The sequence below is a fragment of the Schistocerca nitens genome, chromosome 1 (genome assembly GCF_023898315.1).
Source record: "Schistocerca nitens isolate TAMUIC-IGC-003100 chromosome 1, iqSchNite1.1, whole genome shotgun sequence".
NCBI lineage: Eukaryota > Metazoa > Arthropoda > Insecta > Orthoptera > Acrididae > Schistocerca > Schistocerca nitens.
The window spans coordinates 933,889,217-933,913,762 of NC_064614.1; the positions used below are offsets into that span (position 1 = coordinate 933,889,217).

Below are 24,546 nucleotides of genomic sequence, written 5' to 3' on the forward strand. Positions count from 1 at the left end.
CAGTTCTAGTTAATGATTCCAATGTTTGTAGCTGTTCCACACTAGTTCAGAGAGCAATTACAAAGCGAAAAATATTATTACGCACTTGCTGAAAAAACAGATCTAGTTAATAAACCATCGAATAGTTGGAATCAGTAACTAGGATTGACCTATATATAGGGTGACCATACGTCCCGATTAATCGGGATTGTCCCGTTTTTTGAGGCTCAAAAATTTGTTCCGACTTTTTTTTTTTAACAAGCAATTTGTCCCGATTTTCAAGGATTATTTTCAGACATTTACAAAGTGGTTAAAATATTTTATGAGTGTCGATTTTATAAACTATCAATTGAAACTGACGTTCCGTGCGTTGGTACCCCCTGACAATGTACAGCTTAAGCACTATAATTGTTGCGTACTCTTATTTTCTTTGCTTTTGCTTGCCATCGTTGTCAGCACTCAGTATCAGTTTCGTGAAGTGCTAGCACGTCGTGGCGATGCCGAAACGAAAATCAAAGTTTTCGGAAGAGCTTCAGAAGAAATTTCCTTGCTTCACTGCTACAGACAATGACTGTTCAGCAAAATGTAACGTATGTAACTGTGCTGTATCCGTGTCTCATGGTGGTGCTGCAGATGTCAAGCATCATATGGAATAATAAAAACACAGGAAGAATCTTCGATCGGCAGGTACCTCGCAAAAAATGACGAGATATTTGGTAACTTCAAATATACAGGAACAGAAAAACGTAGCTGCAGCAGAAGGAACCCTGTCATTCCATGTTGTTAAACACCACCAAAGCTATCGTTCTAATGACTGCAGTGTTCAACTAAACAAAAAAAAAAATCTCCTGATTCTAAGATTGCAGAAAATGTTTCGTGTGGAAGAACAAAGTGTGAAGCAATTATCAACATTGTTATAGCTCCGCATTCCCAGAAATAGGTAATAGCTGCTGTAAACAGTGCGAAATACTTTTGAATATCTACTGATGCTATCAACCATGGGCATCAGAAAGTTTTTCCTGTGATAGTTCAGTATTTTTCTCTACGTGAGGGTGGACTACAGACGAAATTGCTTGATCTTGATGAGTTGCAGAACGAAAAGTCCGAAACAATTTCCAGTTATCTTTCTCATGTTATACAGTCATTCAGTATCATCTCAAAGTGTGTTGCATTTGGTGCAGAAAATACTAACTGTAATTTTGGGGGGTTAATGAAGAAAGAGGGTAATAAATGTTTTCACACATCTGAAAGAAAAATTAAAAAACTCTAACATTGTTGGCATAGGTTGTCCAGCACATGTTGTTCATAACACACTTAAAAGTGCTTGTGATGTTTTACCTGTTGACATTGACTGCATTGTCATGAAGTTGTACAACCATTTTCATATTTTTTCTATTCGTGTTGCAGAACACACTAAATCCTGTTAGTTTGTTGGTGTCACTTACAAAAATTTACTTTGCTTTTCCAAAACAAGGTGGCTTTCATTGTTGCCAGCCACAGAAAGGATCTTGAAAATGTATGAACCTTTGAAAACTTACTTTTTGTCACAGTCTAACTCGAAGTGCCCTGCAATCTTAAAGAGTTTTTTCAGTGATCCTATAAATGAATGTTATTTACTTTTTGTACATTCAAAAATAAGTGTTTTCCAACAATCCATTCTGAGCATTGAGAAACAGAACAATTCCATATGTGAAGTATTAGCAGTCTTAAATAAACCTTTGACAAGTCTAAATTCAAGGAAACATGAACATTTTGTACCACTAAGTGTAAAAATACTGCTGAATGATTGTGATGACCAGTCTGTCAAGAAATTTGACATAGCAATATCAAAGTTTTATGATGCTTCAGTAGACTATTTATCCTCATGGTTACAGGGAATAGCTCAGTTTTCTGTATTCTCATGGATGATGCTCACAGAAGCACCAGAATGGTCAGTAGTTGAAAATACTTTAATGTGGATAAATGAAAAGGGCGTTCTAGTAAATGACAGCCTCTTATTTGATGAAATAGTTCATATATAGTCATTTGTAAAACAACAAGTGGAAACAGACAGTGAACAATGGAATCAGATGATGGCACATGAAAAATGGTGTAGTTTTTTCAGATCTTGCCAGTGTAATGAACAGTTCACTGAATGGCTTAATACAGAGCAGTACTTCTTTTCACTTCCTGCCCACAATGCAAATGACGAAAGAGTTTTCGGCTTACTATCGTCACAGTGGACAGATGAGAGGAATAGATTTACGGCGAGGAGCGTTAAGTGTATTTTACTGACCTGTTTAAACTTCAGTAAATACAGTTGCACTGACTTCTATTCATACCTATTAGGCAAACCTGAGTTGCTGAATGAAATTTCATCTTCGAAGAAATATGATTGCAGTGTGGAGTCCACAAAACCATAAATTCCTTGTGTTCACTAAGAACTTTTTTTTTGTAGTGATTGTTACTGTATGTCTTTCTACATTCTGTGTTATAAATATTACATTTCTTAATAAATAAATTTCTGAAAACTTGAAATGTACTTCTTTCCAGTCTTTCCATTCTTTGTTTGGTTTTGTACATACACACACACACACACACACACAAATATCAGTGAAGGCTATATTTTCAGAGGAAGAAGAAATGTTAGCATTAAAAGTGATATTTAACGAGAAATAAAAATTGTCCCACTTTTTGGCCAAGAAAATGTATGAAAGCCCCACTTTTGTTCGAAGAAAATATGGTCACCCTACCTGTATATGGAAAACCGATGTGCATCATGAGCCATGGAATGGTTGGAATCGGTATCTATAACTGACCAATATACCTAAATTGCAATTATCAGATCCACGCTTTCCACGGTAAATAATATATAGTTCAAGTGTAGTTACCAATTCCATAAATCATTTTTCGACGCCTTTGCAGTAATTATGTGCAATATTATGTTGTAGGATTTCTATTTCGTTGTTACTTTGTACACTACTGCAGTAAATAAATTGTTTATTTGTCACGGAAGTACAGAGACGAAAGGAGCAATGGAAATATTGAAAGAAACCAATGCAAACACACGTTGTAAAAACGCAGAACTTGCATACCTTGAAATCGACAAAAGAATTCTCCTATACACGACAAATCTACTAATCCGTTTCAAAGAACATTATTGTCCAAAGTAGAAAGACAATATTTCCAAAAATGAAAATCTTTAAAAACATCACTATACACTCAAAAAAAAAGACGCAAAAGTAACAGAACCTTGAAACCGATAACCAGAATAACTAAACAAAATATCGATAACGCACACTAACTGCTAGGCACGAAAGAGGCACCACCCAAATCAATTCTTCCTCGCCAGGCCCCCCGCCCCCCACCCCCAACCAGACGCCAAATTTTAAAATAAAAAGTCAGATTATATCACAAATCAATCATATAAACCCACAGGCACAAGACAACAACCAGCCCAATGCCCCACCACTATACAAAAAAAATATTAAAATGACGGGAAACCCTCCTTCCCCCCCCCCCCCCCCAGAGAAGCCAAAAAGACCATGAGGAAAAAAAAACAGGAGAAAACAAGAAAAAAATATGACATTCACCCATACCTAACAAAACGAGTCTTGTACATTCTGCTGACTACTTTCATAAATGCTAGAAATACACAATAACCTTTAGGAATACTCTTCCTCCAACAGTAGTTATCCAGATGGCCTTGCAACACTAAAATCCTTCTCTTTCCCCACCCGACGACAGATTTTACAGCCCCCAATGCCCTCTATAGTATTTGTACACGCCCCTATTTTGTGATATTTGAACTCAATATTGTGACTTACAACCGAATGATAACCCCTTGTAGGAAGAACCCCCATCCGATATTACTATTGAACCTTCTTCCACATATTCTTCAATTAAAGACGTTAACAATTATTTCATGCGAATTGGAACGATACTAAATACAACATCTGCAGAATTCCACCCAGAAACTGCTACTCCAAAAACCCAAGTGCAACATCCTCATGCCCCATTTCATACTTTCTCTTCCCAAAATGTGACTCGTCTATTTCAACTACAACCCCTATCCTCCCCCCTTCAATGATCCCCTTTACTTTATAAATTCCCCACATACTTCTCTACAAAATGAAAACTGGTCAACTACAGTGCCACACGAACCACTGTTTCATGCGTTACACATTTAGAAGAACATTAATAGTAAGAATAGTAAGTAATAGTTAACATGACTACTACTTCTAAATTCAGTCTCGATCTTACGAACCAGGTCCCCCTGTGTATAGATCTCCATACAATTTTTTTCTGCACCGCCACATGTATTCATCGGAAGTTCTTGATGATGGAACCTTTGCGAACGCCATATAATTACCACAATCACTGCACTTGCAAAATTCTGCAATAACGCCCATTGACCGTAAAAATCTTATAGTTGATTTACGGTCAGTCATTCAGTCAAGGGGCATTTTCACTGTAAATACAACTGACTCATCCATAATGAAAAGCAATTGTGTAAGAAATCGGAATCTCGTAAATCACGAATACTTTCATCAACAAAAGATACCAAAAACAAATTACGATATGAAAACAAAACAAAGTACATCAGAGCGCGTAACGAGGAAATCCTGAGAAAGCATTTGACATTCATAACTACAATCTGCGGCATAAACAAAAAAAAAAAACATCACACGTTACATCATTAGTCAAAGCAGACGGCTGGAATGGGACACTAGAATTAATCCCAACACTCCACTATCTTCCACAAGCTTATGATGTCACCAACACTCCACTATCTTGACTTATGATGTTACATCATTAGTCAAAGCCGACGGCTGGAATCGGACACTAGAATTAATCCCAACACTCCACTATCTTCCACAAGCTTATGATGTCACCTGGTAACAGTCAGGAAGTGCCCAGTCCCTTGTACGCGCTGTTGCCCGTATGCTCCTCTGTTGAATCGTCAAAATTTTGAATACATCAGCTGGGCAGTGTTTGTTTTTCTAGGCTTTGCCTGCCCTTGCGTGCAAACAATACTGTAGTAGTACATCGATAGTAGTTCTCCTCGCAATGTTTCATTGTGATCGAACGGATAGACATGTGACCTGTAGCAGCGTATACTATCGATGATTTAAGATCGGAAAATTTCGGAAAATTCACTCAAAATTTCAGGAAGATCGGAAAATTTCGGAAGATTTACACAAAATTTCGTATTCTCCGGAATAATGAAAAAATCGGAAGATCTAACGAAAATTCGGAGGATCTAGCAACACTGTAACTCAGAAATAAGAATGACACGATGTATATAATTGTTGCAGACGACAATATTTCTGCCCTGGATACTAGCAGTCTTATCAATCCCTACGGCGAAAAATGAAGAAGTCCCTTTACGTTTTTGACTTCCACTCGTATATTCCGTCAGCAGAACCTTCTATCTAAGAACGACGATACTGTTTCTTACACTGATTTTGCATGTAATCATGTACAGCTTATGCAAATAAACCGGATAACTCTTACCCAACCAACCGACGTAATACTTCGTAACTCACAATTCATCACTGTCCAAGTAATTCAGGTGCCACGAGGCTACACGCGATCGTTACGCACCAAAATCGAACGACGATTCCCTCCTCTTATTCTGGCGAGTGACCAGTTTGGCAGTATCGATTAGGCATTCATGGTTGAACGCAAAACTGCAAGACGGTACCTCTGGCGCACAAAAGGCGCGCTGCTTCGAAATTTCCCGAGAACCAGCGACATACAAGGGGTGCCGCATTTTACGGACTGTAAGACTCTGCAGTAGGTACTGGGAGATGAAGAAGCTTGCACAGGATGGAGAGTTGCATCAAACCAGTCTCAGGACTGAAGACAACAACAACAACAAGACTCACTTTTTTCTTCGAAAAATTGCCTCCAAAATTGAGTTACCTCTTATACTCGAAATTAATATAAAAATGTCCATGTTTGTTTTAAAATCACCGCCACTCTTAAAAATGGCCACATATTCGACGCCGCAGGAAACCTATCTCTATATGGCAACATTAGATTCAACTGGCAACCGACGCGACGAACGTGAGTTGCGGAAATTCACAAACTTGCTAACACCGTCTCCCTCCGCCCCGCCATCACAAACCCAGAACACTGTCTAGCCTATGATGCGTCATTGCAGTCTACCGTGCCAGTGAACTTAAATTGAAAATGATTTGTGTTGTCGGTAACAGTACAATATTTTTACTAGTAGCTACTTTCGTAACGGAAAAAAGTAAAAAGTATTCATACGATGCAGGCATAAATTGAAAGTAATACCGTATGCAGCAGAAAATGGAAACAGAGCAGCTGAGTAGCATTTCGGCCCTCCACCATCAGAAAAAAACCATCTGTGATTGGCGGGCTAGTAAAGAAGAACTGAAAAAAATGAGGAAGATTAAATGTGCAAACAGAGGACTGAATGCAAAATGGCCAGAACTAGAAGATGAGGTACTGAAATGGATTCAAGGACACCCTCAAAGTGGCACTGGAATTAATACAAAAATGATTGAAATAAACGCTCGTGAACTAGCTCTACAGTGGAACTTTACAATCTTTGAGAGAGGGTGGAGTTGGTTGGTGCTACAGGTTTACGAAGCGTCATGGACTTAGCATGCGAACAGAAACCAAAATATGTCAGAAAATGCCACAAGATTACAAAGAGAAAATATTATCCTCCCTTCGCTTTATTGGCTCTGAGCACTATGGGACTTAACTTCTGAGGTCATCAGTCCCCTAGAACTTAGAACTATTTAAACCTAACTAACCTAAGGACATCACACACATCCATGCCCGAGGCAGGAGTCGAACCTGCGACCGCAGCGGTCGCGCGGTGCCAGACTGCAGCTCCTAGAACCGCTCGGCCACCCCGGCCGGCTTCGCTTTATTATTGAACACGAAATTCCTCTGACGTTTGATGTGCCGAGTACCAGAACTGTTGCCGTGAAATGTGCTAAAACTGTAACTACAAAAACAATTGGATATGAAAAAACGCACCACACTGGTGTCCTTTGCCAGCCGGTGTGGCCGAGCGGTTCTAGGCGCTACAGTCTGGAACCACGCGACCGCTACGGTCGCAGGTTCGAATCTGCGTCGGGAATGGATGTGTGTGATGTCCTTAGGTTAGTTAGGTTTAAGTAGTTCTAAGTTCTAAGGGACTGATGACCTCAGATGTTAAGGCCCATATTCTTGAGAGACAACTGGTGTCCTTTCATGTTGTGCTAACGGTACCAAACTTAATCCAATGATCATTTTCAAGCGCAAAACAGTGCCAAAACCTTCTCAAATACCGCCAGGTGTTGTTATTCACGAACATGACGGGGTGGTGGACGAGGCTGGTATGAAATTATGGATTAACAGAGTGTTGGAGAGAAGAAAAGGTGCTTTATTGAAAAAGGGTTCCCTTCCTGTGCTAGATCAGTTTAGTAATCATTAGAAAAATTCTGTGAAAGAGAAACTGAGGCGGGGAAATACAGAGTCTGCTGTTTTTCCGGGAGGACTTACTTCACAATTGCAACCTCTATATGTCACGATAAATAAACCATATAAAGCGTATATAAGAGAGGAATGAAACAAATGGATGATGGAAGAAACCCGACAAGAATTCACGCCGAAGGAAACTTTAAAACGACCTACAATCAAACAAGTAGTCAGTGGATAAAACAGTTGTGCTCTAGAGTGCGAGAAGACATTATTGTTAAATCTTTCAAGAAATGCGACATAAGTAACGCTCTCGATGGCAGTGGATACCATCACATATATGAAGAGGACAAGTATGACGACGAGGAGGAAGAAGAAGAAGAAGAAAGTTCTGATAACGATCTTCAAGGATTTTAAAGCTCAGTTCGGTTTTATAAATTAAGAATTTTTTGGTATGATTTTGCAGTACAATAAAAAAATCATAAAAACGTTATTTTTCAAAAACTGCTTAAAAATCGAGGTGCGTCTTACAGACCGTGGCGTCTTATAGTTCATACAATACCGTATGGTTAACTATATTATACTATTATCGATTTAATTAATAAATAAACCAGAGCTGAAGAATACTTGAGAAACAATGAAAACCCCACTGAAAACATCCTGTAGTGTCAAAAGACAGCTGGCTTACATACAAATTTCTTTAAATGATAGAATTTACCTTATCTTAAATATGTAAATTTGTATGTATATATGTAAGCGTTGTATATTTTCTGCTGTATGAATGCTACGCCTAGGCAGACTAATGAACGAAAAACCACTCCAGATTAATACATATGCCATAGGTAATTTATATAGATAATTTATACATATATAATCATCATTTTTATGAAAGATGCACTACTTCTTGTTTCTAATTATATATCACACGCAAAATTCCAGCCTTCATTGCATATATAAATTCTTACTCGTCGAAATTTTATAAAAGATTGTTAATAAAAATTGTTTAAATTAGGAAAAACATTATAAATTAAAATTTAGGACAAACATGAAAAATAAAATTCTTTTTATTTGGTCTGTGTCCATTGTTTTATATCACTGATGTGGTGTTATAAGAGTCACAGCGACTTGAAAAGTAATAATTTCCACGACATCGAGCATACCGTACAAATGTTCCATTTTTACAGTTGTTACCGTACAAGTGCAATTTGAACCCAAATGGTTCAAATGGCTCTGAGCACTATGGGACTCAACTGCTGAGGTTATTAGTCCCCTAGAACTTAGAACTAGTTAAACCTACCTAACCTAACGACATCACAAACATCCATGCCCGAGGCAGGATTCGAACCTGCGACCGTAGCGGTCTTGCGGTTCCAGACTGCAGCGCCTTTAACCGCACGGCCACTTCGGCCAATTTGAACCCAAGTTAAGTGATTCGTCGCAAGTAGTAACAAGACATTTAAGTTGGAAGTCATACTGGAACTAATGCACGAAGCTTTGTCATACGTCACTGCCGAAGGCTGGCGGGATGCAGAGCAGCGCGTCGTATAAGAAGAGGAGAAAACGTGGCGCTTGTGTGGCCTCGTGGATTTTGTTGTTGACGTTATGAACGTATCAGATGGCAGTTCCAGTACCGTACTGAAATGTATGCCTCGGATTGAGATATGGAAGGAGTTCACATTTTACCATATTCAATATTTAACTGTACTATGAAATCCCTGCAATATCCTTTTTCGTTACACATAGTCAGGCAGAAATATTACCCTTTGTTTAAGATAGGAATTTACATCACTCTTATTTTCAAGTACAATACTAATTACCTAAGAAGGAGAACCTGCTATGTTTTCCTCCGGTCTCAAAAACATGGGTCAAATGGCTCTGAGCACTATGGGACTTAACTTCTAAGGTCATCAGTTCCCTAGACTTTGCACTACTTAAACCTAACTAACCTAAGGACATCACACACATCCATGCCCAAGACAGGATTCGAACCTGCGACCGTAGCGGTCACGCGGTTCCACACTGAAGCGCCTAGAACCGATCGGTCACACCGGCCGGCCCCTCTGGTCTTCTAAGAAGCGAATTACTGGCGGTTTGTCGTATATTATTTCATTCTGTATACAAATTAAATGACATTAGAAGCTATGTTGTGTCTCTGCTCGTCTCTTTGGCGTCATAACTGTATCCGTTCACATTGCCTCAGGTTAGTTATACCCACAGCGTGGACAGCGATGTCCAAGTTAAAATGCGCTGGTAACGCTGTTGTAGCGTATTATCGCTGAATCGATGTGCACCAAACACACAGCGTAGAACTTACTATCGTACTTGACTGCACTCGAGACAGCTTGGCTTTCCCGCCACGGGAAACGAAGTCCAGTGAGATTCGAGCGAACACGAAAGAGTACATAGTGTAATATTTACATCAGGTTTATTCTTATGACGAACGTAGTATAGCTGTACGATAATGACAAACCTTTTGTAGCCAGCAACGAACTCGGTCACATCGTGTAGAATGTCAACTGTGCTAGCAGAGTTGTTTAAAATCACAGATATTCTATAGGTGTAACGAAGAAGAAAGCAAGACTGGGTTTAACGTCCCATCGACATAGAGGTCATTAGAGACGCAGCAAAAGCTCGGATTGTATCAAGGAGAAGAAATCGGCCGTGCGCTTTCAAAGGAACCATCCCGGCATGTGCCTGGAGCGATTTAGGGAAATCACGGAAAACCTAACTAAGGCTGGCCGGACGCGGGTTTGAACCTTCGCCCTCCCGAATGCGAGTCCATTGTGCTGACCACTACGCCACTTCGCTCGGTATATTCTACAAATGTCGATGCAGTGCATTTGAATGATCATACGAGGGTAATCCCAAAAGCAAGGTCTCCTATTTTTTTATAAGTGCACATATCTGTTTATTTCTACAGTGGTTTACATCAGTTTACAGCTTGAACATTTAGCTATTTTGCGACATAATCACAATTTCTGTCGAAGAATTTTTGTAGACGCTGTGCCAGTTTTTGTATGCCCATGTCATACCAGCTCGCCGCCATGCTTTTTAGGAAGTTATGACCCTCTTCTTTCACCTCGTCGTCGGAGCTGAATCGCTGGGACCACAGTTAACGCTGACAGGTACTGTGAGACTCTGAAAAAACTCAAACGGGCAATTCAGAACTGGAGAAGCGGGATGTTGAGCAAGGCCGTGCACATTCTCCATGACAACGCTCGCCCACACATCGCTCGGCAAACCGTTGCTCTCCTGCAACTGTTTCAGTGGAACATAATCACCCACCGACCCTATAGTGCTGACTTGGCGCCCAGTGACTATCACCTGTTCCCTAGGTTAAAAGAACATTTGGCCGGAAAGCGATTAAGGTTCATAACTTTCTTAACAGCATGGCGGCGACCTGGTATGACATGGGTATACAAAAACTGCCACAGCGTCTACGAAAATGCATCGACAGAAATGGTGATTATGTAGGAAAATAGCTAAATGTTCAAGCTGTAAACTGATGTAAACCATTGTAGAAATAAAGGTCTATGTACTTATAAAAAATAGAAGACCTTACTTTTGGGATAACCCTCATATGTATCATCTGCCACCTAAGTAAAGTAGCGAAAGAGCTTTAGTAAAGAAGTAAAGTAAAAAGCCAATACTACACTACTGGCCATTAAAATTTCTGCACCAGGAAGAAATGCAGATAATAAACGGGTATTCATCGGACAAATATATTATACTACAACTGACATGTGATTACATTTTCGCGCAATTTGGGTGCATAGATCCTGACAAATCAGTACCCAGAACAACCACCTCTGGCCGTAATAACGGCCTTGATACACCTGGGCATTGAGTCAAACAGAGCTTGGATGGCATGTACAGGTACAGCTGCCCATGAAACTTCAACACGATACCACAGTTCATCGAGAGTAGTGACTGGCGTGTTGTGACGAGCCAGTTGCTCGGCCACCATTGACCAGACGTTTTCAATTGGTGAGAGATCTGGAGAATGCGCTGGCCAGGGCAGCAGTCGAACATTTTCTGTATCTAGAAAGGCCCTCACAGGACCTGCAACATGCGGTCGTGCATTATCTTGCTGAAATGTATAGTTTCGCAGGGATCGAATGAAGGGTAGAGCCACGGGTCGTAACACATCTGAAATGTAACGTCCACTGGTCAAAGTGTCGTCAATGCGAACAAGAGGTGACAGACACGTGTAACCAATGGCACCCCATACCATCACGCCGGGTGATACGCCAGTATGGCGATGACAAATACACGCTACCAATGTGCGTTCACCGTGATGTCGCCAAACACGGATGCGACCATCATGATGCTGTAAACAGAACCTGGATTCATCCGAAAAAATGACGTTTTGCCATTCGTGCACCCAGGTTCGTCGTTGAGTGCACCATCGCAAGCGCTCCTGTCTACGATGAAGCGTCAAGGGTAACCGCAGCCATGGTCTCCGAGCTGATAGTCCATGTTGCTGCAAACGTCGTCGAACTGTCCGTGCAGATGGTTGTTGTCTTGCAAACGTCCCCATGTGTTGACTCTGGGATCGAGACGTGGCTGCACGATCCGTTACAGCTATGCGGATAATATGTCTGTCATCTAGAATGCTAGTGATACGAGGCCGTTGGGATCCAGCACAGGGTTCCATATTGCGCTCCTGAACCCACCGATTCCATATTCTGCTAACACTCATTGGATCTCGACCAACGCGAGCAGCAGTGTTGCGATACGATAAACCACAATCGCATTAGGCTACAATTCTACCTTTATCAAAGTCGGAAATGTGATGGTACGCATTTCTCCTCCTTACACGAGGCATCAAAACAACGTTTCACGAGGCAATGCCGGTCAACTGCTGTTTGTGTATGAGAAATCGGTTGAAAACTTTCCTCATGTCAACACGTTGTAGGCGTCGCCACCGGCGCCTACCTTGTGTGAATGCTCTGAAAAGCTAATCATTTGCATATCACAGCGTCTTCTTCCTGTCGGTTAAATTTCGCGTCTATAGCACGTCATCTTCGTGGTGTAGCAATTTTAATGGCCAATAGTGTATTATAGTATCTCCTGTGCGAAAGTGAAACACTTTTTTTAAAATGTGCTGTATAAACAGGTCTAAAGAAACTCAAATACGCCATTTGAAGGCTAGTTTCAGAGTGAAGCAAGTCAGGAAAAGTTACAGTAATAAATAAACTGAATGCCGCTTCGTAACAGCGTCTGTTACTCACCGGAGTAGCCGAGCCTGGCGATCCAGGGGAAGGAGCCGAGTTCTGCTTTGCTACCGCCGACGATGCGGTCTTCGAGCAGCGTGGCGCATTCGCTGGGCAGCAACGACCTGTTGGGGTGTTTCTCCGGGTCCCCGCGATGCTTGGAGTCACCATTATCCGCCTGGTGGTGTTTCTCCACGTGGCGTTCCTCCGTCCAGCGCTTTCCGCCGTGGTTGACGGACTCTGCGGAATCGGGGAACACGATAGCGTCGTCATTGTAGGCAGATGGCGGCCGGCTCGTGGTCGTGGTGGTGGTAATCGCCTTCATCGGCCTCTTGGTTGTTGTGGTCGTCGTCGTCTTCATCGTCGTCGTTGTTGTTGCCGCTGTCGTCGGCGTTGCGTTGTTGCTGTGTTCTGAGGGCGTCGACTCTGTCTCGTTTTCAAGGAACTCTGGAGGCAAAAGTGGAATAGGATTTGGTCGTCTCTCGTCCTCTGGCAGAGTCTGGGAATGTTCGATGTCTGGAAATGAATGGGGATGAGAACCGTCAGAGTGTTGATGGTGGTGGTGGTGAGGATTGGAAGGGAACGGATGCTCAGGGCCGTGTATCTGGTGCGGCCAGTCGGGTACTGGCCTTGGGTGTGAATTCTCCGATATTCGCTGTGTGTCGTGTCGTCGTTCAGATTCGGGAAGACCACGAGGCGGTGGGTTCTCGTATGGTTTTCTGCCTCTGCCGTGCTGTCGCTCACGGTCAGTAGCATCACGATGTGGTGGCTTCCTCTGCGCTACTCTGTCTGTATTCTGGTGTGGTTCAGGTACGGTGAGACCGTGATGTGGTGAGCTCCCCTGCGGTACTCTGCCAGTGTTGCGCCACCTGTCTGACTCGTTGGGACCACGATTTGGTGGCTTCTCCGGCGACACTCCTGCTGTGTCGTGTACTCGTTCAGGTTCGTTTACTTCGCGGTGTGTTGGATTTTCCTGTGGTGCTCTGACGATATCGTGGCGTCGGTCGGATTCGAAGATGCTGCGATGTGGCGAGTTATCTTCATGTGGAGAGCTGAAATGTCTGGGTTCTTCCTTCACAGGGGGCTTGAAATGGGGAGTTTGTGTGTGCGGTGGAGTTTCGTCTCGATGGGCTGACTTCTCCTGTGGCACTGCGCTGGTATCGTGGCGTCGTTCAGATTCGACGATACCGCGATGTGGGGAGTCATCTTCTTGTGAACTGAAAGACGTGGATTCTTCTTTCAGAGCAGGCGTGAAATGGGGTGTTTGTGTGCTGCTTTCGCGCTGAGCTGTATTCTTGCGGCTTTTCGTGGTCCCGCGGTTATTAGTATACTGAGTCTGCGGTTTTGTAGGACTGAGATTCCAGGAAGAGAAGGGAAAATTCGTCGCCCCTGAGGAATACGGGTCACTAATAGTTCTCACTGGTGACGTCGGCGTCGCTGTGGGTGATATACTAATGAAACCATCGTCCGGTCCACGAAAATAGCCAGGGTTCCTTTCGTAATCGAAGCTGTGATGACCGTCGTAGCGCGGCGAACTGTAGGAAGTAGTCGTCGGTCGGTACACTCGTCTGTCGTACGGCTGTGATGTGGCGTCGCTTCTGCCTCCAGACCCAGGGGCAGGTACCCGGTAAGCGGAGTCGCGTTGTCGGAAGGGGACCTGCAAAGAAACTTCGTGGCCACCGGACGCAGTCGCGTGCCAGAGGTCCGGCAGGTCGAGCACGTGGCTGTCGTGCGAGATGTCGTTGTCTTCGACGGTGGGCGGCCTCTGCGTGAAGGGCAGGCGGCGCGCCAGCTCGTCGCAGCAGACGTAGGGCCCGGCGTCGCCGCGGGCGCAGGCGGCGGCCCTCAGCAGCGCGGCAGGGGCGCGCGCCGCGGCGGCGCAGGCGCTGCTCTGCACGCACCAGCAGCCGGCGGGCGGCGCCACGATGACGCCCGCGCCGCGGGGGCGGCCGGCCGACTCTGCGGGCAGGCCGCGAGCCGTCAGTCTCGTGAGCGACACGGCAGCGACTGGCCAAAATAAGTTTAGTTCCTCTCTAGCCGTCATCAGCTTGTCAGTCTACACTGGTGTGCAAACCTTGAGGACCAAAGTAACTTTCGCATGAAGCGTTACTTCCAAGTAACACAGCTCTATGAACCTTGGACCACATATGGAGAACACTGCTGTAGTATCGTACAGATGATAACAGAAAGAAAGACGCAATGAGATGAACAGAAATGATTTTTTTCCAAACACAATAATTACACTGAAGTCACCACGATTCGCGATGTTACCTAAACGCTACAAAAGACGGGTCATGGCTGCTAAAAGGGTGTGTAATGACCACGGACGGCAGTATATGCTCTGCAACGCGCTCCCATTTTGGACGTCGGGTTGGTAAGTACACTACTGCCCATTAAAATTGCTACACCAAGAAGAAATGCAGATGATAAACGGGTATTCATTGGACAAATATATTATACTACAACTGACATGTGATTACATTTTCACGCAATTTGGGTGCATAGATCCTGACAAATCAGTACCCAGAACAACCACCTCTGGCCATAATAACGGCCTTGATACGCCTGGGAATTGAGTCAAACAGAGCTTCGATGGCGTGTACAGGTACAGCCGCCCATGCAGCTTCAACACGATACCACAGTTCATCAAGAGTAGTGACTGGCGTATTGTGACGAGCCGGTTGCTCGTCCACCATTGACCAGACGTTTTCAATTGGTGAGAGATCTGGAGGATGTGCTGGCCAGGGCAGCAGTCGAACAATTTCTGTTTCCAGAAAGGCCCGTACAGGACCTGCAACATGCGGTCGTGCATTATCATGCTGAAATGTAGGGTTTCGCAGGGATCGAATGAAGGGTGGAGCCACGGGTCGTAACACATCTGAAATGTAACGTCCACTGTTCAAAGCGCCGTCAATGTGAACAAGAAGTGACCGAGACGTGTAACCAATGGCACCCCATGCCATCATGCCGGGTGATACGCCAGTATGGCGATGACGAATACACGCTTCCGATGTTTGTTCACCGCGATGTCGCCAAACACGGATGCGACCATCATGATGCTGTAAACAGAACATGGATTCATCCGAAAAAATGTTTTTCCATTCGTGCATCCAGGTTCGTCGTTGAGTACACCATCGCAGGTGTTCCTGTCTGTGATGCAGCGTCAAGGGTAACCGCAGCCATGGTCTCCGAGCTGATAGTCCATGCTGCTGCAAACATCGTCGAACTGTTCGTGCAGATGGTTGTTGTCTTGCAAACGTCCCCATCTGTTGACTCGGGGATCGAGACGTGGCTGCACGATCCGTTACAGCCATGCGGATAAGATGCCTGTCATCTCGACTGCTAGTGATACGAGGCCGTTGGGATCCAGCACGGTGTTCCGTATTACCCTCCTGAACCCACCGATTCCATATTCTGCTAACACTCATTGGATCTCGATCAACGCGAGCAGCAATGTCGCGATACGATAAACCGCAATCGCGATAGGCTACAATTCTACCTTTATCAAAGTCGGAAACGTGATGGTACGCATTTCTCCTCCTTACACGAGGCATCACAACAAGTTTCACCAGGCAACGCCGGTCAACTGTTGTTTGTGTATGAGAAATCGGTTGGAAACTTTCCTCATGTCAGCACGTTGTAGGTGTCGCCACCGACGCCAGCCTTGTGTGAATGCTCTGGAAAGCTAATGATTTGCATATCACAGCATCTTCTTCTTGTCGTTTAAATTTCGCGTCTGTAGCACTTCATCTTCGTGATGTAGCATTTTTAGTGGCCAGTAATGTACTTTTTGTGGCAAGGCGTCCCATTCATCTATTAGCACGGTTGAAAACTGCTCAGTCATCGTTGGTGCATGCGCACGTGCTACAGCACGTCTCCCCAAGGTATCCCACATGTGTTCGATGAGATGTAAGTCTGGGCAATGCTGGACATACCCTGATACGGCAGAGACGAGAATACGAAATGCACCCAGCAACATTTTCGAACATGGTCGTTTTGGTGGTCCAGGTGTTTTAGTGTGGCGAGATATAAGATTACATGTGCACACTGACTTCTAAATCTTGAAACACGGTATTGTGTATTGTGTGTATGGAACCAGGGACCTAGAAACGACGGAGAGGCTCCGTCCTCGTCATAGCCTCAGTGGTTCACAGCCCCACAACAGGCTACAGCAGTTCACTCACCCCACCGCCGCCCCACACCGAACCCCAAGGTTGTGCGGTTCGGCCCCCAGTGGACTCCCCGGGAACATCTCATACCAGACGAGTGTAACCTCAATGTTTGCGTGGTAGAGTAATTGTGGTATACGCGTACGTAGAGACAGTGTTTGCGCAGCAATCGCCGACATAGTGTAACCGAGGCGGAATAAGGGGAACCAGCCCACATTCGCCGAGGCAGATGGAAAACCCCCTTAAAAACCATCCACGGGCTGGCCGGCACAGCGGACCTCGACACTAATCCGCCGGGTGGATTCGTCCCGGGGACCGGCACGCCTTCCCGCTCGGGAAACAGTGCGTTAGACCGCGCGGCTAGCCGGGCGAGCTTAACACAGTATACTGAACGTTTAACATTATCATGACGGCCGCCTCGATAGCCGAGTGGTGCTGGCACGGTAGCTCAGCCTGTTCGGTCGGAGGTTTGGCTACCCTCTGTAATAAAAAAAACTGAGTGAAGCGATCAACGAAGAACCTCAACGGGTGTCTTGGGTCGTCCATCCCGAACAAATACAACGAACAATATAGAACAAAGTGAGATCAACAAAGAATTTAAAAAAAATTTTAAAAGTGGTCAGCGTGGCCGAACGCTGTGCAAAGGCCCCGGGTTCGATTCCCAGCTGCGTTGGCGATTTTATCTTCATCATCATCATATCATCCCCACGACGTGCAAGTCGCCGAAGTGGCGTCAACTCAAAATACTTGCATAGGCGACCGGTCTACCCGACGGGAGGCGCTAACCAGACGGTATTTCATTTCATTATTACGACAGTCCTTTCACATGGGCGTCTTTTCAGGGATGCATTCGGCCCTGACTTAATTTTTTTGAATGATCGCGTCGAGCAGTGCAGATCGATGATCTCTTGGAACGAGAGAATAAACAAAAGGACTGCCGTGCCCGTTTCTTCGACTTAAATCCCATCGAACACATGTGGGATGCGTTGAGAAGACATACTGCAGTACGCCCACATCTACACCAACGGCCCTTCAGCAGTTGTCAAACGTGCTATTGGAGGAATGATTTGCCCTACCACAAGGACTCCTTACCACCCTTGTAGCCAGCACGGGAGCACGTTGCAGGCTATGTACCGCCGTCCGTGATGATCCCGCGCCATATTAAGAACAATGTCCGGTCTTTTGTAATGTGCATGGGACTGTCTTGACTCGTGGTGGTTTCAGACTAATTATTGCCATTGAATAAATGTGTGTGTGTGTGAAGTCTTATGGGACGTAACTGCTAAGGTCATCAGTCCCTAAGCTTACACACTACTTAACCTAAATTACCCTAAGGACAAACACACACACCCATGCCTGACGGAGGACTCGAACCTCCGCCGGGACCAACCTCACAGTCCATGACTGCACTGCCTTAGACCGCTCGTCATTGAATAAATGCTTTATTTTTGTTCGTCTTACCTACTCTACTGTTGTGTGACAGTTCTTTCTATGTATGATCCAAGTTTTATAGAGCCATGTTACTTGGCAGTCTCACATCAAGGGAAAGTTAGTTCCTCCCTTAAGTTTTGCACAACAGTGTACTTGTCTATTGTCACATTTCTACACGATGTGATCCGGTGTGCAGATTGCTCCATATTCACTAGCGTCTGTAGAGCACTGGCGTGTTTTCAAGAATGAGGAGCTACGGCACAAGCTAAACTTGCTAACAGCCAAAATGTCAGCTTACGAACTGGGGGCTTACATGGCCGAGAGGCAACCAAGAAGGCGCCGTGCATTATGACAACTAGACGCACGAATGGATAATACCAAACTACAAAGACCTTCTGGAAGCAGTGAGGAGTTGAGTCTCGCCGTGGATGTCCTGTCAGAATTTTCTGAAACCCTGACAGCAGTTTCCTAATCTCAACATTTTGGTAGCACAGCCCCTGTGAAGTCTGAGTTGCGCCTCAGCGCACCAGAGGCTACCAATGCAGACAAAATAAGGAAATCAGCTATTGGTTCTGTTATCAATTACATTATTACAATGTACTGCAGTGTAGTAGAACCGGCGGTTCATGTTTTTCTGGGAGAGTGGTTGTCCAAAATAGCCCCCCCCCCCCTTCCTACAAATTGTAGATAGAAGGAAAATTCATAAAAAGGAGACTTTTACGGATGAAAACTACAGTAAAATTGAAAATTACTCTTAAAATATTATTTATTAGAAAGGTGGATAAGTTCGTAGCGTTTTTGTTTTCCTCGTTGGTTTTCTGGTTGCTATGGGGTTATTTATCGATTGTCGTTTTTATTTCTAGTTTACTGTTTGTATTTGGGTTTACATATTGTCATTTGGAGGTAGAGAGTAAAGCCGTGGACGCTAGAAAATGGAGTGCCAAGTGGAGAAATCGGAACATTTCTCACTTATTCTTCTGTCTTGAGTTCGAGTAAGGGGTGACAGCAGAGAAGGCAGCCAGAAACATTTGCTCCGTGTAAGGAAATAATGCTTTTGGACAGATCACAGTAAAAAAAATGGTTTTCTCGTTTTAAGGAGGATCGTTTTGATATTAGTGGCCGGCCTGGGTGGCCGAGCGGTTCTAGGCGCTTCAGTCTGGAACCGTGAGACCGCTACGGTCGCAGGTTCGAAACCTGCATTGGGCATGGATGTGTGTGATGTCCTTAGGTTAGTTAAGTTTAAGTAGTTTTAAGTTCTAGGGGACTGATGACCTCAGATGTTAAGTCCCATAGTGCTCAGATGTTAAGTCCCATTTGAATCATTTTTTGATATTAGTGACTCTCCACTCTCATGAAGAGCTTCGGGGTTCGATGAACAGTATTTAAATACATTAATCCACAGTGGTCCACGTCAGTGTTCTCAAAAACTGGCAAATGGAATGAACTGTGACATTCCACTATCATGCGACATTTGTTGCAATGGGAAAGGTTCAAAAATCCTGTGTATGGGTACCGCATACTCTAAGCCAGGGCTTCCCAACCTTTTCAGCTGGGGGACCCCTTCTTCAGTCGAAAATCCATGGCGGACCCCTAGTCAGTCAAGAGCACAGTAACTTGAAATTTCAGAGCGAAGCCCATGGGGACTGTAAGCTTCTTAATGCAAGTTCCATGTTCCCAATGACCGCCCCCCCCCCCCCCCCCCGAAGTATCAATAGTCTTTAGTTTAGAGATGAATGAAAACAACTTGAAGGTCAAAAATTGACTTATGAAATAGGTAGTGCACTGACAAATCAAGTTTAACATTTAATGATGCATGGGGCCGCATACTTTCCAGCGAGCGCTGTGATTGGTCGACAAAGTTCCCTCTGCTCACGCGTAAAAGGTTTCAGCAAATCTAGCGCCGTGAGCCGGCGCACAAACGACCCCCGTATTGTTGCGAAACAGTCGATCAGAGAAGCCGCATCCTCCGGCACTAAACTATGTTTGCGTTCTCACTTAGGAACCGCAAAGGCTGCTTGGGAATACGACCTGAAGTAAAAGTACACATTTTTTTCACACGAAAAAAAGTGATGAATTTGATTTTCACATTTTTATTCAATTATTTTACTCATTATTTTACACGATTTGGTGAAACGTGGCCGCGGATCCACTAGAAAGAGCCGGCGGACGCTTGCTCGTCATCAGTTGGCTAGTGAGGAATACCGACCAATCCCATCCTTCATCGTTTCTGGCGACGACAAATTACGTCTTTGTGCAAACATAAGGAAAAGAAAGGAACGGTTGAGCCTTAAGAAAGCAGCAATTCCCCGTACAGGGACCTCCACGCATCCACAGAAGATAATAATATGCATCTGGTGGAACAGCGACTGTGTGGTGTACTACGAATAGCTTCCCCGAAATGTAACCATCGCGGTTGACATTTATTGTCGACAACTGAGACGTCTTTCAGACGCAATTCAAGAACGACGACCATGAAGACTGCGTGAAGTGATGCTACTCCACGATAACGCCGTCTCGCATTCTGCCAGACTCACAAAAAACTCTATGCACGAATTTGAGTCGGAAGTCATTTCGCACTCACCTCATACACCTGACCCTGCGTCCTCTGTTTCATCTTTTCCGCTTTCTATCGAACAAATTCTAAGGAACTTCCTTCCTCATGAAAATGCACTACAGCCGGCAGCGGTGGCCGAGCTGTTCTAGGTGCTTCAGTTCGGAACCGCGCGATTGCTACGGTCGCAGGTTCGAATCCTGCCTCGGGCATGGATGTGTGTGATGTCCTTAAATTAGTTAGATTTGAGTAGTTCTAAGTTCTAGGGGACTGATGACCTCAGCTGTTAACTCCCATAGTACTCAGAGCCATTTGAACCATTTGGAAATGCACTCCGAACATGGATCGACGAGTTCTTCTCCTCAAAACCAGGTGATTTCTACAATTGCGAAATCGAAAAGTTACCTCAGCTTTGGCAGACCATTGCAAATTGTAAAGGAGAATATATTATTGATGACTAAAGTCTCTGTTACGTTTATCTGTTGTGTTTGCAAAACTTATGGAGAAACGTTACGAAATTATGCGCCAACCCAATTAAACACAATTTCTTACCAAAATAAAATCACTTCCACAGTGCAAAACAATAACCTACACTTTGCGTGTCGTGAAATAAATGCATTAAACAAGCCACTTAAATAATGAGATTTTCACTCTGCAGCGGAGTGTGCGCTGATATGAAACTTCCTGGCAGATTAAAACTGTGTGCCCGACCGAGACCCGAACTCGGGACCTTTGCCTTTCGCGAGCACTTGCCCGCGAAAGGCAAAGGTCCCGAGTTCGAGTCTCGGTCGGGCACACAGTTTTAATCTGCCAGGAAGTTTCAAGCCACTTAAATGTGCACTACTGGCCAATAAAATTGCTACACCACGAAGATGACGTGCTACAGACGCGAAAGTTAACCGACAGGAAGAAAATGCTGTGATATGCAAATGATTAGCTTTTTCAAATGGTTCAAATGGCTCTGAGCACTATGGGACTCAACTGCTGAGGTCATTAGTCCCCTAGAACTTAGAACTAGTTAAACCTAACTAACCTAAGGACATCACAAACATCCATGCCCGAGGCAGGATTCGAACTTGAGACCGTAGCGGTCTTGCGGTTCCAGACTGCAGCGCCTTTAACGGCACGGCCACTTCGGCCGGCGATTAGCTTTTCAGAGCATTCACACAAGGTTGGCGCCGGTGGCGACACCTACAACGTGCTGTCATGAGGAAAGTTTCCAACCGATTTCTCATACACAAACGACAGTTGACCGGCGTTGCCTGGTGAAACGTTGTTGTGATGCCTCGTGTAAGGAAGAGAAATGCGTACCATCACGTTTCCGACATTGATAAAGGTCGGATTGTAGCCTATCGCGATTGCGGTTTATCGTATCGCGACATTGCTGCTCGCGTTGGTCGAGATCCAATGAGTGTTAGCAGAATATGGAATCGGTGGGTTCAGGAGGGTAATACGGAACACCGTGCTGGATCCCAACGGCCTCGTATCACTAGCAGTCGAGATGACAGGCATCTTATCCGCATGGCTGTAACGGATCGTGCAGCCACGTCTCGATCCCCGAGTCAACAGATGGGGACGTTTGCAAGACAACAACCATCTGCACGAACAGTTCGACGATGTTTGCAGCAGCATGGACTATCAGCTCGGAGACCATGGCTGCGGTTACCCTTGACGCTGCATCACAGACAGGAACACCTGCGATGGTGTACTCAACGACGAACCTGGATGCACGAATGGAAAAACATTTTTTCGGATGAATCCATGTTCTGTTTACAGCATCATGATGGTCGCATCCGTGTTTGGCGACATCGCGGTGAACAAACATCGGAAGCGTGTATTCGTCATCGCCATACTGGCGTATCACCCGGCGTGATGGTATGGGGTGCCATTGGTTACACGTCTCGGTCATCTCTTGTTCGCATTGACGGCACTTTGAGCAGTGGACGTTACATTTCAGATGTGTTACGACCCGTGGCTCTACCCTTCATTCGATCCCTGCGAAACCCTACATTTCAGCAGAATAATGCATGACTGTGTGTTGCAGGTCCTGTACGGTCCTTTCTGGATACAGAAAATGTTGGACTGCTGCCCTGGCCAGCACATTCTCCAGATCTCTCACCAATTGAAAAAATGATGGCCGAGCAACTGGCTCGTCACAATACGCCAGTCCCAACTCTTGATGAACTGTGGTATCGTGTTGAAGCTGCATGGGCAGCTGTACCTGTACACGCCATCCAAGCGCTGTTTGACTCGATGCCCAGGCGCATCAAGGCCGTCATTACGGCCAGAGGTGGTTGTTCTGGGTACTGATTTCTCAGGATCTATGCGTTTAAATGTAATCACATGTCAGTTCTAGTGTAATATATTTGTCCAATGAATACCCGTTTATCATCTGCATTTCTTTTTGCTGTAGCAATTTTAATGGCCAGTAGTGTAACTTCTTGATAATGGCGCAATAAACATGCAAAATATCGTTAAGACTGAGGCGAGCTTGCAAACTGTCGACCTAATATTTTTTTTTGAATCGACATAAAAAAGGACGGGTTCTTTCACTAGAACATAACATTATGATCGAGCATGATGATCCAGGAATCGTAATAAGAAGTAAACATAGCGCTGAACTCTGGTATTCATAACTAAAAAAAAGCTCCACATTTTCCGTCTAGTTTTTTGCCTGTATGTTTTGTATTTCGAAAGTTTCATAAATGTGTCTATTTGCTTTTCAACTTCTCCATCAGAAATATTCCTTATTACATTTTACAATTTCATCGAAATCTTTTGGTTGTCGAATAATAATACAGGGTGTTTATAAATTAATATCAGTGTTTTAACGCTTTATAATATCATATAATATGGCAAGGAAAGTGTTTCTGAAGAAGAGAAATTTGTTAACATCGAGTATAAATTTAAGTGTCAGGAAGTCATTTCTGAAAGTATTTGTATGGAGTTTAGCCATGTATGGAAGTGAAACGTGGACGAGAAATAGTTTAGACAAGAAGAGAATAGAAGCTTTCGAAATGTGGTGCTACAGAAGAATGCTGAAGATTAGATGAGTAGATCACATAACTACTGAGGAGGTATTGAATAGAATTGGAGAGAAGAGAAATTTGTGGCACAACTTGACTAGAAGAAGGGATCGATTCGTAGGGCATATTCTGAGGCATCAAGGGATCACCAATTTAGTATTGGAGGGCAGCGTGGAGGATAAAAATCGTAGAGGGAGACCAAGAGATGAATACACTAAGCAGATTCAGAAGGATGTAGGTTGCAGTAGGTACTGGGAGATGAAGAAGCTCGCACAGGATAGAGTAGCATGGAGAGCTGCATCAAACCAGTCTCTGGACTGAAGACCACAACAACAACAACAATATTTATTATATTAAACTTACAGTTATAAATGATATGTCAAATGAAAGAGCAACTCAAACAGTTTTACCAAGAACCTTATAAATGTTCAATGTGAGCACCATTTGTCACACGGCACACACCAATTCTATAGCCGAGTCCTTCCCAAACGTTGATAAATGCGTTTTTTTTTTTACCAAAATCTTATGGGACTTAACTGCTATAGTCATCAGTACCTAAGCCTACACACTACCTGACCTAAATTATCCTAAGGACAAACACACACTCCCATGCCCGAGGGAGGACACGAACCTCCGCCGGGACCAGCCGGACAGTCCATGACTGCAGCGCCCTATACCGCTCGGCTAATCCCACGCGGCGATAAGTGTGTCTTCAGTGATTGTAGCGACAGCTGCTTCAATCCGGTTTC

General features: G+C 44.3%; 1 protein-coding gene across 1 annotated transcript in view; it reads right to left on the minus strand.

The window, feature by feature from the left end:
* Positions 1-24,546, minus strand: part of LOC126213195 (serine proteinase stubble-like) — a 202,283-nt gene that overhangs the window by 83,921 nt on the left and 93,816 nt on the right. The window contains exon 4 of the mRNA XM_049940862.1: positions 12,639-14,579. Within this exon, the coding sequence (XP_049796819.1) occupies positions 12,639-14,579 (1,941 nt within the window). The remainder of the gene's footprint in view (positions 1-12,638; positions 14,580-24,546) is intronic.